The sequence below is a fragment of the Gymnodraco acuticeps genome, unplaced genomic scaffold (genome assembly GCF_902827175.1).
Source record: "Gymnodraco acuticeps unplaced genomic scaffold, fGymAcu1.1, whole genome shotgun sequence".
NCBI lineage: Eukaryota > Metazoa > Chordata > Actinopteri > Perciformes > Bathydraconidae > Gymnodraco > Gymnodraco acuticeps.
In genome coordinates, this window is record NW_022990015.1 from 716,661 (window position 1) to 730,705 (window position 14,045).

General features: G+C 39.6%; 1 protein-coding gene across 3 annotated transcripts in view; it reads left to right on the forward strand.

Annotated features, from left to right (window-relative positions):
• nalcn (sodium leak channel, non-selective) overlaps positions 1-14,045 on the forward strand; it is a 73,831-nt gene that overhangs the window by 12,417 nt on the left and 47,369 nt on the right. For all 3 annotated transcript variants that reach the window (XM_034213581.1, XM_034213579.1, XM_034213580.1), the window contains 3 exons: positions 1,088-1,230; positions 1,533-1,637; positions 4,869-4,955. In XM_034213581.1, coding sequence (XP_034069472.1) covers positions 1,088-1,230; positions 1,533-1,637; positions 4,869-4,955 — 335 coding nt within the window. The remainder of the gene's footprint in view (positions 1-1,087; positions 1,231-1,532; positions 1,638-4,868; positions 4,956-14,045) is intronic.

The window sequence follows — 14,045 nt, forward strand, 5'->3', positions numbered from 1 at the left end:
TAAAATGCAATTTAAATGCATTACAAAACCATCATTAAAAAGCTCCAAATAGTAGCTTTAAGTTTGAAGCTACAGTCTATTTAAAAAAGATATTATGTAATACATTTGATTATTAATTATTGACCATCTGAAGTAATTGATTGGAATGGTTTTATGTTTATTAAGCAGTCAGATTTAATATATGTATTCACATCCACACAGTGGAAATTAATTATTCATATAAATACCCTAACTATGCTATATCAGTATCGCCCTGAATCACAGAATCGCAGAGGCCGTTATTCAGAACCGTTAAAATTATGTTAAAACAATGACATGAGCTGCTTAATAGTTGATTTGGGTAATTCAGTATACTGTTAATGATGCACCAGCTGTTTATCAGTTACCCCTGACAGCTGCTGTCAGCAGCTGGTTACTTCACTGCAGAGGGTTTCAAAGTGTGAGGCTGGCCAACACATTGGGTGTACAAACAGTTTCAGGGGCTTAATGACTGGATGTAAAACAAATATTACAATTTCAATAGTTTTCAAAAGAAGATTGCATAGCTAATGAATGCCTTAGGACTGACCTTTTTTTTTTTTTTTAAGTATTTGAAGATTCAAGATTCAATTCAAGATTCAAGGCTTTATTGTCATGTGCACATCAGCTACAGTGTAGTTATGGCAATGAAACACTTAAGTCACAGGCTCCTCCAACAGTACAACATGAATAGGACATAAAACAAATGAAAAAGATAAAATAGTGCAAGAGAATGTTTTGAGATGTGCAAGTAAATACAAATAAAATACAATTCAATAGGTATCCAGGAATTCGCCGGAACCGAACGTGGATGCATGAATGCCTTTTTATTCAAGCTTTGTCCTAGGGGACTTTAACTTTTTTGTTTTTACTGTACTTTATTTGTAACAATTTCTTTAGTCCTTACTGAAAGTATTGTCTTTTCGGAAGGCTTAGTTTGAGGGTTGCCATGATAATTGGTGTGAAGATCAAAGACATTATCGCTATAAGCAAGAAACTGATACTGACACTTGTTTCAATAACAACATTTCTGTACATCTCTCTGACTGCTCTGTCTCTCTTTGTTTAGGTACGAGTATCTTCACTGTGTATGAGGCTGCATCACAGGAGGGCTGGGTGTTCCTCATGTACAGAGCCATTGACAGTTTCCCACGCTGGCGCTCCTACTTCTACTTTATAACGCTCATTTTCTTCTTGGCATGGCTTGTCAAGGTTAGAGCCATTCTCTCTCTAATGCACTTTTCATGATGCGTTCAGTTCCCATGACATGGCAGCAGGGGAAAGTTAAACACCCAAAGGTTTTATGCTAATTGACATAACCTAATCTTTCACCCACTGACATAATGAGTTCCCCTTGTTAGTAGAATGTTCTCTGGCTAATGAGAGAATGAATATCAGGTCACAGATAGTGAAAGGAAGTGAAGAAATCGACTCAACTTGCTCATTTATTTGTATTGTCACAACACTCTCTCACTGTCTGTGTTTCACTCTCTCTCTTTATTTCTCCTTTTCAGAATGTGTTCATTGCAGTCATCATAGAGACATTTGCTGAGATAAGAGTGCAATTTCAGCAGATGTGGGGGTCAAGGAGCAGTACAACCTCAACGGCTACAACACAGGTACAAAAATTACACTCACACACACTCAAGGGGACAAAGTAATGCCACATAGATGGAAAACTGTATGTGGCGCTTTGATCTCACCATTTATTTAACATAAGCTTTCTTTAAAGCTGGTCATCTGGGAGTGCAAAAAATGTGTCCATTCATCAGAGTTCAGCTCATTAAAGTCGCATGAATTCAGAAGAGTCACAGGAATGAACACAAACTCATTTTGACAGGAAGGGCTTTTTTAAGAGTGCATAGTCATCAATAAATGCCTTCAAAATGGGTAGCCTTAGGGTGCTGCAGATCTCTGCTTTGCTGGAAGAGGTGGAGAATGTCTGCTTTGGTGAATGCAGGATCGCATCGGAAAATTCTGGAGTTCTGCTAGTTTTATCAGACCATTACAAACGGCTGGGTTTGAAACGGGTGGGAATGGGATGACAGTCAGTTCCTCCAATTATGAAGCCATGGAATTCCTCTTGGAATGCAAATGGCGGAGATCCCTCCAAGGTTAAATGTTTTTACTTGGTTGAAGAACTTCAGGTATCACATGGTTTTGTTCACAAGTAAGTAAATAAAGCGAACGACTGACGAGCAGATAATTGTATTACCAACAGCCCAGGACTGTTATGGTAAAGAGCAAGCTGAGCCTGAAGGGTAAGCTCTTGATTTACCAATCAGTCAATGCTCTAAATGTCATGAGGTCTGGGCAGCAACTGAATTGATTTGATTGAAGATGGAAGTGGCTGCAATTACATTATGTCTCGGGATGTGTGGGGTCACCCTGTGGGCCATGTAAAGGAGGTTGGACCTCTTCAAAGAGCTTGAAAAAAAGAATACTAAAAACATTCAGGTAGTATTAACATTCTTCCAAGTAAGATCTCTTTGGTAGTATGCTGGGCTGGTGTAACTGGAATAATACTCAGAACCTACTAGAGTGTGTGACTGGGGAGAAGGACATGTGAGTTTACCCCTGTTTTGCACAGCCTTATGTATCCTTATTTGATCCACCTCAGAAGCATTCATGTGTAATTTCTCCAAAAACACTTGAGATTAGATTGTCTGCATAATTTTAAGGCGCTGATGAACCGCAACCTCCTAGGTTCAATCTGTCTAGGGATCTCAATCAATCAACAACTTTATTAATCCCGCAAGGGGCAATTGGTTATGAGCAGCAGCTTATGTCATGTACAGGAACATACAGGAAGAAAATACACAGATACACCCGAGAGCACAGATGTGGATCATTCCAATTTACACTATAAATAGTTCATAGTATCACAATAATAAATAAATAAATAAATAATCAAGTTAAAAGCCTTTCAAGAATTTAAAAGTTTGAGTGCAGAAGGGATGAATGATTTTATCTTTGTTGCATCCCTCCGTCATTTCCTGTCACTTATCCAGTGTTGCTATCTAATGAAAGTGTTGATCTTATAAAGAGTTTATTATTTTGATAAGCAATTTTCATTTTTGAATAAGCTTAATTTTGTGCAATATAGATGTTTAAAAGGAAATTACATTAGTATATTACCTCAAAAGGTGCTTTGTGCTGTTTGTTATCCTTGCTTATAAATTGTCTTGATAAGGCCATAGACAGATACACACTAGAGGGATATAATAGTGGGAGATAATAAGGAATACTGACAGACTTTATAGACCTAAAATACATTCAATGTCACAAAGAAGTGATTTGGGTGAGGGGAAAGCAATGATAATAAAACAGTTTGACAGTTTTTGTAGAGCTTATGAATATACAACTATGAATGCTCAAATATTTCTCACCATCGCTCGAACTTCACTGCCTTCACTAATGTTAGTGATTAGCATTGGCAAAGACATTTATCTGTCTTCTAAATGTTCTTTTGGGTATAATAATGGTTGTTACTCTGGTCCTTTATAGAATGCTTTTTTTTTTCTTGAATTGGCGAGCATTTTATTGCCTCTTCCGCGCTTACGGTAGACTACTCTGGACTGACGAAGAGGATGTAGAATACTACATATGGTGTTTTATTATAATAGAGACACATGGTAATTCCCCTTTACATTCCCTTGCATATTAATTTTTTTTAAATTTTTTTAAAGTAAGTCGAAATAAACTTCTGTTTTTCATGAAGGGTAACAGGATTGTGCCACTGGCATGTACAGAATGCTCTGACCTTGAAAACAATTAGCCTTTCTTTCCATTATCAAAATTAATTGTTATCACGTTGTCATGCCCTAATCTTTATCTTAGAGGCGGAAAAACTAATTAGCTGTGGTGCAACACTTTACTGTCAATCACAAAGGTTGAAACAATATGCTCCCTTCCTCATATACCCTAGAGAGGAAGGCTTGTATAATGTGACCCTGAGAGCGAAACACACGACACTCTCCCCATGCCTCGACTTTTCTATACCCCCTTCAGATTATCGAGGCTTTTAATAAAGATGGGTAAATCCTAACTGTGTTGATAAAAGGACAATGGATAAATCCACTTTTGTTTCATAGATTTAGGCTTTTTGTTCCATATTTTGATGAGTAGAGTTGTAATTAAGAGCTTATCTCGAGGTTGAATTTAATGTTTCTCCACTTTGAATGATATCAACTATGTTTGTTTGCGGCCGAGGTTGTAGACCTGCCATGTTATATAAATTGAAAGACAATAAAAACTATTGATGGGGCACAAATGTGAAGCCATATTGACAGGTATACAGTATTAATAAAACAGAGTGGGGGAAAGCTACTACTCGACGAGAATAATGACAATTTTGGCAAAGTGGTTGAATGATTGAACTGCCATGCCTTTTTCTACATTCATAGTCCCCAAATAAACAAATAATAAATGATTCTGTGCCAACGTTAGTATTCAGCTCGCCATCATGTGCATTTACGTGTTACACCAGCAACACCTGCTACCAGGCGAGCCTAATACTGGTGCTATTTCTAAGTTCATGTTTAAAAAGAATGGTTGATTCATGAAACAGCTGTTGTGTGAGTGTGAAAGTATCTGCTATGGTATAGGTTTGTTTATCATTCTGGTGTTAGGTCCTTAGGCCTACAACACTGTATTTAGCATCTATCATGCTGTATTTGTGTGGGTAAAAGCAGTGCGTATGCTGCCTTCAACTTATTTTGTGGCCACAGATGTTTTATGAAAACGTAGCCAAAGGGCAGATGTGTTTGAGTTTTGTCCAGTACTTTGAATTGTGTGCTTGTATTTGTGTGTGTGTGTTCTGCTCCTCATGTGCTGTCCTTGTGCCACAGATGTTCCATGAAGACGCTGCTGGGGGGTGGCAGCTTGTAGCTGTGGACGTCAACAAACCACATGGCCGAGCGCCTGCCTGCCTCCAGGTAAACACACCACAAAATGAATATGCTGCTTGTGTAAAGTCTTTCCCTCTCTCTCACACCAACATTCATAATTTATTTAACTAGAAAGTGGCTCTTAAATATACATATTTTGTACCTTACCTGAACTATTAAAGCTTAGCCGTGCATCTGTATAGACTTGTGTGTTTAAATACCATTTTATTTTAGTTTTAATGTGCTTTGTATTCATAGAGAATCAACCTCATCCTATAATAAGTCCCTGACAGTATCACTTCATTGTTTTCCCATTTGTCAGTGTCTTCAATGGCCGTGTCAAACGACTACATGATGGGATTTTGAATGAGGGGAGGCTCGTGTTTGATGTGTAGAGCTTCACTAATGATGTTGCTCCAGTGATAGATTGGTTTTAAATGACGTCTACATGATGGACGCCACCGTTGCCCTTTGGTCGGTGTGATCCGAATGGTTGGGCTTTAAAGATAAGCTGAAAGCTGCGGGTGCTGCTTACAGCTGGGCCACTGTTGATAGCATTACGGTGTAAAAGCCTTGGCACTCGCTGTGAGATACTGCCAATAGCATCAAGGCTATACGAGGGAGGTTAGCTGTCAACAAACCCTCACTGTGGAAATACTGTTCCAGAGCTAGGCTTGAAGGAGGCACACATACAAACATAGGGAGGAAGAGAGGACAAATAATAGTAGAGAACTTTTGTACAGAAGAAGACAGGAAATGAAGAATGTGGATTGTGCAGTATTCCCATTAAAGCAGCATGTACCCCAGAGCCTCATCATCAGTAGGAGGAAAGTGTTGGATAACCAGAGGGATACACACGGCTGACTTCCCTCTGAGCCCTGTGCTCCGTTACAAGGAACGCCCAAAGGCTGCTTCATCTGTCTCTTTCACTCAAACCAAAATAGCTATTACTGTCATCACGCCCCAACAGGAAGAACACTTCTGATCATTTGAAGGGTTAACTGATTGGCAGAGAGGAGTATTAAGCCATGTTCAGACCCACAATAGCACAGTGTCAAAAATACACAGCTTCATTGTCAATGACACTGCTGCTTTGGCAAAGTTTGTTCCCCTAACTTAGAAGGTCAATAAAGGGCTTTCTGGCAACAACTTGAACCTGACTTGACTTTTCCAGCAACAGGAAATCATTAAGCGCTTATGTATTACCTACCATGTACGTTCAAGAGAATATTCCTGGTGAAATACATAGTAATCTAAATGATCTTGTTCTTACAGCAAGTAGTAGAAATTACTGTCGCTGTGATACATGTCTAGTAGTAGTAGAGTACAATCTGCTAGAAAAGAACATTGTGCCGTGTTTTGGTGCTAAGGTAATATATTTAAAATATACTTCTCACTGGTGCAGAAACTTGAACTTTATTTCAAATAAAGGCATTTTAAGGCTTAACAACACCTTAAGATGTAGACTTTTTTTGACTGACGTACTGTCAGTGGCTCCGAGTTGCAGTGTTTCAGTGGGTCAGGGTGCAGAACAACTCACACCTCCATTGCATGTAGGGTTTCAGCTCTGTGCAGTGGCCCAGAAATGGTGATAAATATCTCCTGTCAAAGAGAGCCTGACACATAAAAAGCACCAGAGAGGGGGATAATGATCTTATCATACCTTCTTCATATCATTTTCAGGGGAGTATATTTCATAGGATGACCAGTGTTGCAAAATACATTTTTGGTAATGCTGTTACAAGGTCAAAGGGTTGAAGAGAGGTATGTGAATGGAAGAAACAGAAAAGGGAATGAGGCGCAGTGCTTTAGGGATTTATATTCATTCAAACCTTTATTTAACCAGGTGGTCCCATTGAGATCATCAATCTCTTTTTTAAGGGAGACCTGCCCAACATGGCAGCAAGTAGGTTACAACATGAAACATAAAACAACAGAAAACAATAAAGGACATCAAATTTACAGGGTTACATTTACATACCTAGCGACATTGACAAGTACCAACAGTATCAAGTATCATTGCACCGTCCTGGTACGGCAGCTGCACCGCCCTCAATCGTAAGGCTTTACAGAGGGTGGTGAAAACTGCAGAGAACATCACCAGGACGGAGCTGCCATCCATGGAGGACCTTTACTCCTAGCGGCTCAGGAAGAAATCCCTCAGGATTACAAAAGACCCCCATCACCCCAGTCACAAACTGTTCAGTCTGCTGCCGTCTGGCTGGCGTTACTGCAGCATCCGGACTAAAACCACCAGACTTAGGGACAGTTTCATCCCACAGGCAATAAGACTGTTGAACAACTGAACTGCTGAAACAATTTCATAACATTCATCTGCTACTTAGTCATTATGTATCTATTATCTAATATATCATTCCAATAACTTGTATATAGACTCGTATTGCACTATTCCACTTTTTTTTTCTCACTTTTTTTTAAAGAAAAAACATTTTTCTTTTTGTATTACTTTTAATATAGTATATTTTAATATTGGTTAATATTGTCTGCTTATCTGTATTATTGTATTGCATTGTTGGAGAAGCCTGTGACCTAAGATTTTCAACGACATAATTACTCTGTAGCTATGTTAGTTTGACAATAAAGAACCTTGAACCTATCCGAGCTTTAAAAACAGGCAGTGGAACCAATTTGCTCAGTTTCAAATCTTTTTGAAGACTGTTCCAAGCAAGAGGAGCTGCGCACATAAAAGCTTTCTTACCTAAGTCAGTCCTTGCACTTGGCACATGTAGCAAAACCACATCATGTGATCTCAGGCAATAGCTACCTGCAACTCTCTGTGTGATCAGAGAGCAGATGTAAGATGGGAATTTACCCAACATGGCTTTATAGATGAACATGTACCAGTGACTGAGCCTCCGTAAAGTAAATGATGGAAAACCTGCCCTGGCATACAGGGTACAGTGATGAGTTTATACTTTACAGTTAGTTACAAATCTCAGTGCACTGTGATAGGCGGCATCTAACTTGTGCAGGTCTGGGCAGGTGCATTCATAAAAAGCAGATCACCATAGTCCAGCAGGTAAAAAGGTCACAGAGACTAGCCTTTTCCTGACCTCAAGTGAGAAACAGGACTTGTTTCTGAAAAAGAAACCTAGCTTAAACCTCAGCTTTTTAAACAGATTATCGACCTGAAGTTTAAAAGAGAGGCAATCATCAAGCCAGATACCAAGGTATGTGTAACAGGTAACCACTTCGAGTACTTTCCCTTGCACAGTAACAATATCCAAAGTGGTCTCTGGTGTCTTTTTATCTTTTGAAAATAGCATTACCTTAGTTTTATCAACATTTAAAAGAAGCTTTAGTTCAGAGAGCTGAGTCTGAATAATATTAAAAACAGCCTGCAATTTAACAACAGCCTCCTTAATGGAGGGACCTGCACAGTACATCACGGTATCGTCCACATAAAAATGTAAAGCAGTAGGTATTTTTATTCGACTTTCATTTAGCATTAGTCTTGCAGACACTCTGTATTTGTCATTTGCAGTAAAGCCCCTAGACATAATGTTAACTGTACTTGCATGAGAATTCAAAGCAATGCTCCACTCATAATGGAAAGTTCCAAAACCAACAAATCTATAGGAGGATTTCTTCCCATTATTTATTTAGATTTTGTTCATGCTTGATACATTAATAATGTAGATGATCAATGAAATGATTTATTATACATAACTTACTGATGTTCTTTGTTGCTCACCACAGAAGTCACCATTAATAGTGATTATATTGATTATTATAATATATTATGGTGTCATCTAAAGGATAAGCATTATGCCTTGATTATGTAAGTGATGTCATAATGTTACTGTACTTACCTCTACTCATCTAAGCAGCGCTACTCCATAACTGCAGCTTGTCTTTGAACCCAACTCTTTCTGACCATAGCTATATATCTGAGAACTCTGATCAAAATGTGAGTACCAGATTGTGCAGCAAAAGTTGAGAAAAGAACACTGAGAATGATTCAAATTCACACATACTGTTTATTTAAGCAGACGACATGAACTGCTCTCTGTTAAGGATTTAGTTCCTTCGATTAAATGCCATATTTTTGCATTATTAAGAATATTCAGATTAAAAAAAGAAATCATTATATTTCTTTTTTTGAAAAAGTGTCACTTAAAATACTTTTGTTATTTAAATGTATGCCTCATTGAACATTCAAAGTGTCAAGCGTGAGGCAAATAATAATCACAAGTATACAAGTTGAATAGAACTGAGTGTGACTTTGACATGCATCATGCAGTGCTTCATTTCAAAGTACTTTCAGTGCCACTCATACACTGACAGCCTTTTGTGGCATGTCAAGCCATCACACCACTCTGAAAATGTTTTGATTTTCTGATTGTCTCAGGAAAGTGTAAGAGCTATTGCAGCTGTTTTAAGCAAACACAAAGGCCGTTTGTATGCGAAAAAGTTTGGTTACACAACAAGGAAGGCGATTTAAAAACAAATGTAATTCTACTTCAAAACAAAACGAAAAGTAAAGGTGGAATCACTTCCAAAGCATATTGTGCACATGTCTCTTTATGTACAGTATGTGTTTAGGGATCTGGCAATTAGGTTATATTGTTATTTTTTATGTTTTAATTGAGGGAGTGGAAAGGCACTTCAATAAATAATTGATATCCCTTGTGCTTTTCCTCTAAAGCCTCAACAAGCACCTTATTTCATTGCTTTTTCACCCATATCAGGAGGGAGCATTGCTAGCTGGGTAGACAGGTAGAGTGAAGACAGGCAGCGCAGATCCAGCCTGCAGGGCCATCTGCGAGTGCCGGGGAAGTGAAGTGTGAGTTTCTGTTCTGCTCTGCCTGAATCCAGAGTAATTTGCCGTCAAATGATCAAAATGTTTCAGGGCAGGCAGGCAGGCAGGCGAGCTCTATCTACAGACAGGCATCCTGCTTGTGTCTTCCTATTTGTCTGTGCTGCTGCTTCACCCATACCTGTACGTATCTGGTCACACCTCTGTGTTTCTGACTGTCAGCCTGTCGATCTGCCTGTTGATGTCCGTCCATTTGGGCATGTGTGTGTGTGTCAGTCTGGTCTGTCTGGGTCCGACGGGCTTCAGCAGTTGGAGATAACACGTAATTGATTAACCACCTGCTCTTCTTGGAGACAGAGAGGAAATGGCAGCTTCCCCTCCTGAGGGGTTTCAAACCGAAATAGCCCTCAAAACAGGGAGCGTTCCTCTCTGGCTCAGACAGTTGTTTTTCCAATGTTTTTATGAAACCTTAGCAAAGTCTTAATTGTCATTCTAATTCTTAATTGTTTGTTATGAGTGTGAGTGTGGCCACTGTTACAACTTCCATTGTATTTTTTGTTTTGAGAAACTTTATATTCTGGAGCTGATGCTCTTTTAATTGCCACCATTACTATTGTTCTATTTGCAATAGAACAATAATAATAGTGGCTATTGGTGCTAAGGCAATCTTTATTAATTGGTCAAATGTGGTTAGGAAACTAAGGATTTGAAATGTTCGTTTTACATTGAATTGCTTTCGAGCAATCTCCTTATTGTCCTTGACCATCCTAATCTGTGGGACCAAGAATATTTAATCAGAACTCACAGAAGGGTTTAGCACCAAACGGCTAAGCTACGTCTACGTCTGAATCAGCTCAGGTCAACATAACACCAGTACATTTTTGCATAGGAAATAGGTGCTATTTCAATATTCCTAATGTCCTTTATGGATCCATATACAGTGGGGCAAAAAAGAATTTAGTCAGAAACAAAATTGTAGACCTGCACCAGGCTGGGAAGACTGAATCTGCAATAGGTAAGCAGCTTGGTGTGAAGAAATCAACTGTGGGAGCAATTATTAGAAAATGGAAGACATACAAGACCACTGATAATCTCCCTCGATCTGGGGCTCCACGCAAGATCTCACCCCGTGGGGTCAAAATGATCACAAGAACGGTGAGCAAAAATCCCAGAACCACACGGGGGGACCTAGTCAATGACCTGCAGAGAGCTGGGACCAAAGTAACAAAGGCTACCATCAGTAACACACTACGCCGCCAGGGACTCAAATCCTGCAGTGCCAGACGTGTCCCCCTGCTTAAGCCAGTACATGTCCAGGCCCGTCTGAAGTTTGCTAGAGAGCATTTAGATGATCCAGAAGAGAATTGGGAGAATGTCATATGGTCAGATGAAACCAAAATAGAACTTTTTGGTAAAAACTCAACTAGACGTGTTTGGAGGAGAAAGAATGCTGAGTTGCATCCAAAGAACACCATACCTACTGTGAAACATGGGGGTGGAAACATCATGCTTTGGGGCTGTTTTTCTGCAAAGGGACCAGGACGACTGATCCGTGTAAAGGAAAGAATGAATGGGGCCATGTCTCGTGAGATTTTGAGTGACAACCTCCTTCCATCAGCAAGGGCATTGAAGATGAAACGTGGCTGGGTCTTTCAGCATGACAATGATCCCAAACACACCGCCCGGGCAACGAAGGAGTGGCTTCGTAAGAAGCATTTCAAGGTCCTGGAGTGGCCTAGCCAGTCTCCAGATCTCAACCCCATAGAAAATCTTTGGAGGGAGTTGAAAGTCCGTGTTGCCCAGCGACAGCCCCAAAACATCACTGCTCTAGAGGAGATCTGCATGGAGGAATGGGCCAAAATACCAGCAACAGTGTGTGAAAACCTTGTGAAGACGTTTGACCTCTGTCATTGCCAACAAAGGGTATATAACAAAGTATTGAGATGAACTTTTGTTATTGACCAAATACTTGTTTTCCACCATAATTTGCAAATACATTCTTTAAAAATCAGACAATGTGATTTTCTGGATTATTTTTTTCTCATTCTGTCTCTCATAGTTGAGGTATACCTAGGATGAAAATTACAGGCCTCTCATCTTTTTAAGTGGGAGAACTTGCACAATTGGTGGCTGACTAAATACTTGTTTGCCTCACTGTATGTTGGCAAAGGGCCATTTGGCCTAGACAGAGGTTCTCTTGGCAGAACGCTTCTTGTGTAACTGTGTTGTCAGTCTACCATAGAAATAGTCCACAAGAAGCTTGTCATTGCATCAAGCCATTTAGCTACATGTCCTTTTTCACATAATACAGTTATGTAATGCTTTATTTATCTGATGCCCTATATCTGCAGTACTGACATTATTTCTAAGTTTTCCTGAGTCTGTGTGCTCTTGTGTTTGCAGCATAGACCAGTGTAGGTTAATGAAGCATCATGTTTCTTTCCCTGCAGACCTGGTCCACTAATTAGCCTCTAGTGCTCCACTATACAATAATTACAATGCAGATTTGGTAGAAAGTAGAATAGCCCTCCATAAAAATCAAGCCACTAAGATATTTCTGCAGTCCAATAATGAATACTGCTTTCCCATAACCACTGAGGAAGGGTATGAAAGTATGATACATACTACCATCTTCAAGTAATCCTGGAGGATCATGGAATTAATTAAGCATTTCCTCTTTGCCTATGCACAGCTAATGCTACTCACTTCCCCGGTCTTAGCTCTCTGTCCACAGACCTAAATACAATAAGGGAAAACATAGATAGCCCAGTAACTCGCAGGGTAATACTGAGGTACGAGGGAACAAGATCTTTTTTGACCTCTCCTTTCCAAGACAGAGTTTATTGATCTCTAGAAATCCTCCTTGTCCACCTGCTATGGATGTTTGCCCTCTACATCTTCTCAGTGTCACCACTTGTATCATTTTAAGCACACACATTCTCTCAACTTGTTAAGGTCAGTCTGTCTCTGTGTGGAAAGATAGGGAGGGCAGATAGAAAAGGGAAATTGCCTTGAGAGAAAAAGATTAGGGGACGAGGAGAGTAATCACAGTGAGAATATTGCTATGGATGGTATATCTGAAATAAGGCTTTGGGGCACAGCAACACAGAATGTGTATAGTGGGATAAAAAATAAGAACTGCAAGAGGTGAGTGAACAATATGTGACCAGTCCTGTGGGATTAACACTCTTAGTCTGAACACTGTGACTGAATCAGATTTCTTTTTTTGGTCTAGACTGCATTCTGCTAGATACAGGAAATGGAAACAGAGATGGCAAAGCACAGCAGATATTGCGAGTTGCAGGGTGTAGACATGCAGGCCATCATGTTTTATTAAGACCTGATTTCCAGCCAGAGACATGAGTCAGCCTGCTTTTGTCAGGATCGCTATAAGCAAAAGGACTCCCACCTGGCCCAAATCCCGAACCCAGCAGAATTGTACACACCCAGTCCTTCAGCGCTAAGTTTTAGATTGAAATAACAAGATAACAATCTTATGTGCTGTTGTTGGACATTAGTCTTCTGAATTCAAATACCTATTCTACATCTTTCCAAGATCCTTGATAGAACTCTGATTATCATCACTTGTTTTGTTTATTGTAAAAAAGAGGGAAGTTAAGAGATAAGTCAAGTGAAGCTGTCTGTAATCCCACTCAGTTTGTTCTTAATCTCGGTAAACAGGAGAGGAAAAACTAGCAGGAGTTGGTGCCAGAACATGGCTCAGTCTGTTGGTGAAAATTCCTGTGTGAACGCCGCTCTATCCTGCCAACTATGTGCACATGTGCTACACTCGTCTCATGTACCAGCAGAAAGAGCATTTGTCCTCCTTGGCAGTCGGAGTGAACAGAAGGAGCACAAGGAAGCAGTCATTGGGTCTGTCAGTATGTCTCTGTCTTGGTTGTGTTTCAGTTGCAGCCACTAGAAATGCTTCAGGTATGATGGATGTATTCACCGCCCCCCCCCAGATGATTGTTATGCTTATTGACAGGAATCATGTTGGAACAGCTTTTAAGAGCGCAGCTGAAAGTTGTCTCACCTCTTGTGTGAGATTGCAGTTTATATGACACTGACCAGACAGCCTTTAGAGAGACTGCACTGTTAAAATTGACTAAATTGGGTGATAAAAAAGCCAGGAAGCTTGATGAAATAGAAAATAATGTGTTTTCTTCTTCATTATAATTATGTTTTTCTTTTCATGAAAGCATACCCAGCGTGCAAAGTCTCCCGCAAATACTAATTTACATTCCACTTGAATGTTGTGTTTTTATCTGCAACTCTATTTGCATACTTAGTTTCTTTCATGTACACACTGTTGCAGTCAAGTAAATGAGAGCTAAGTACATGCTGTATTTTGCAGA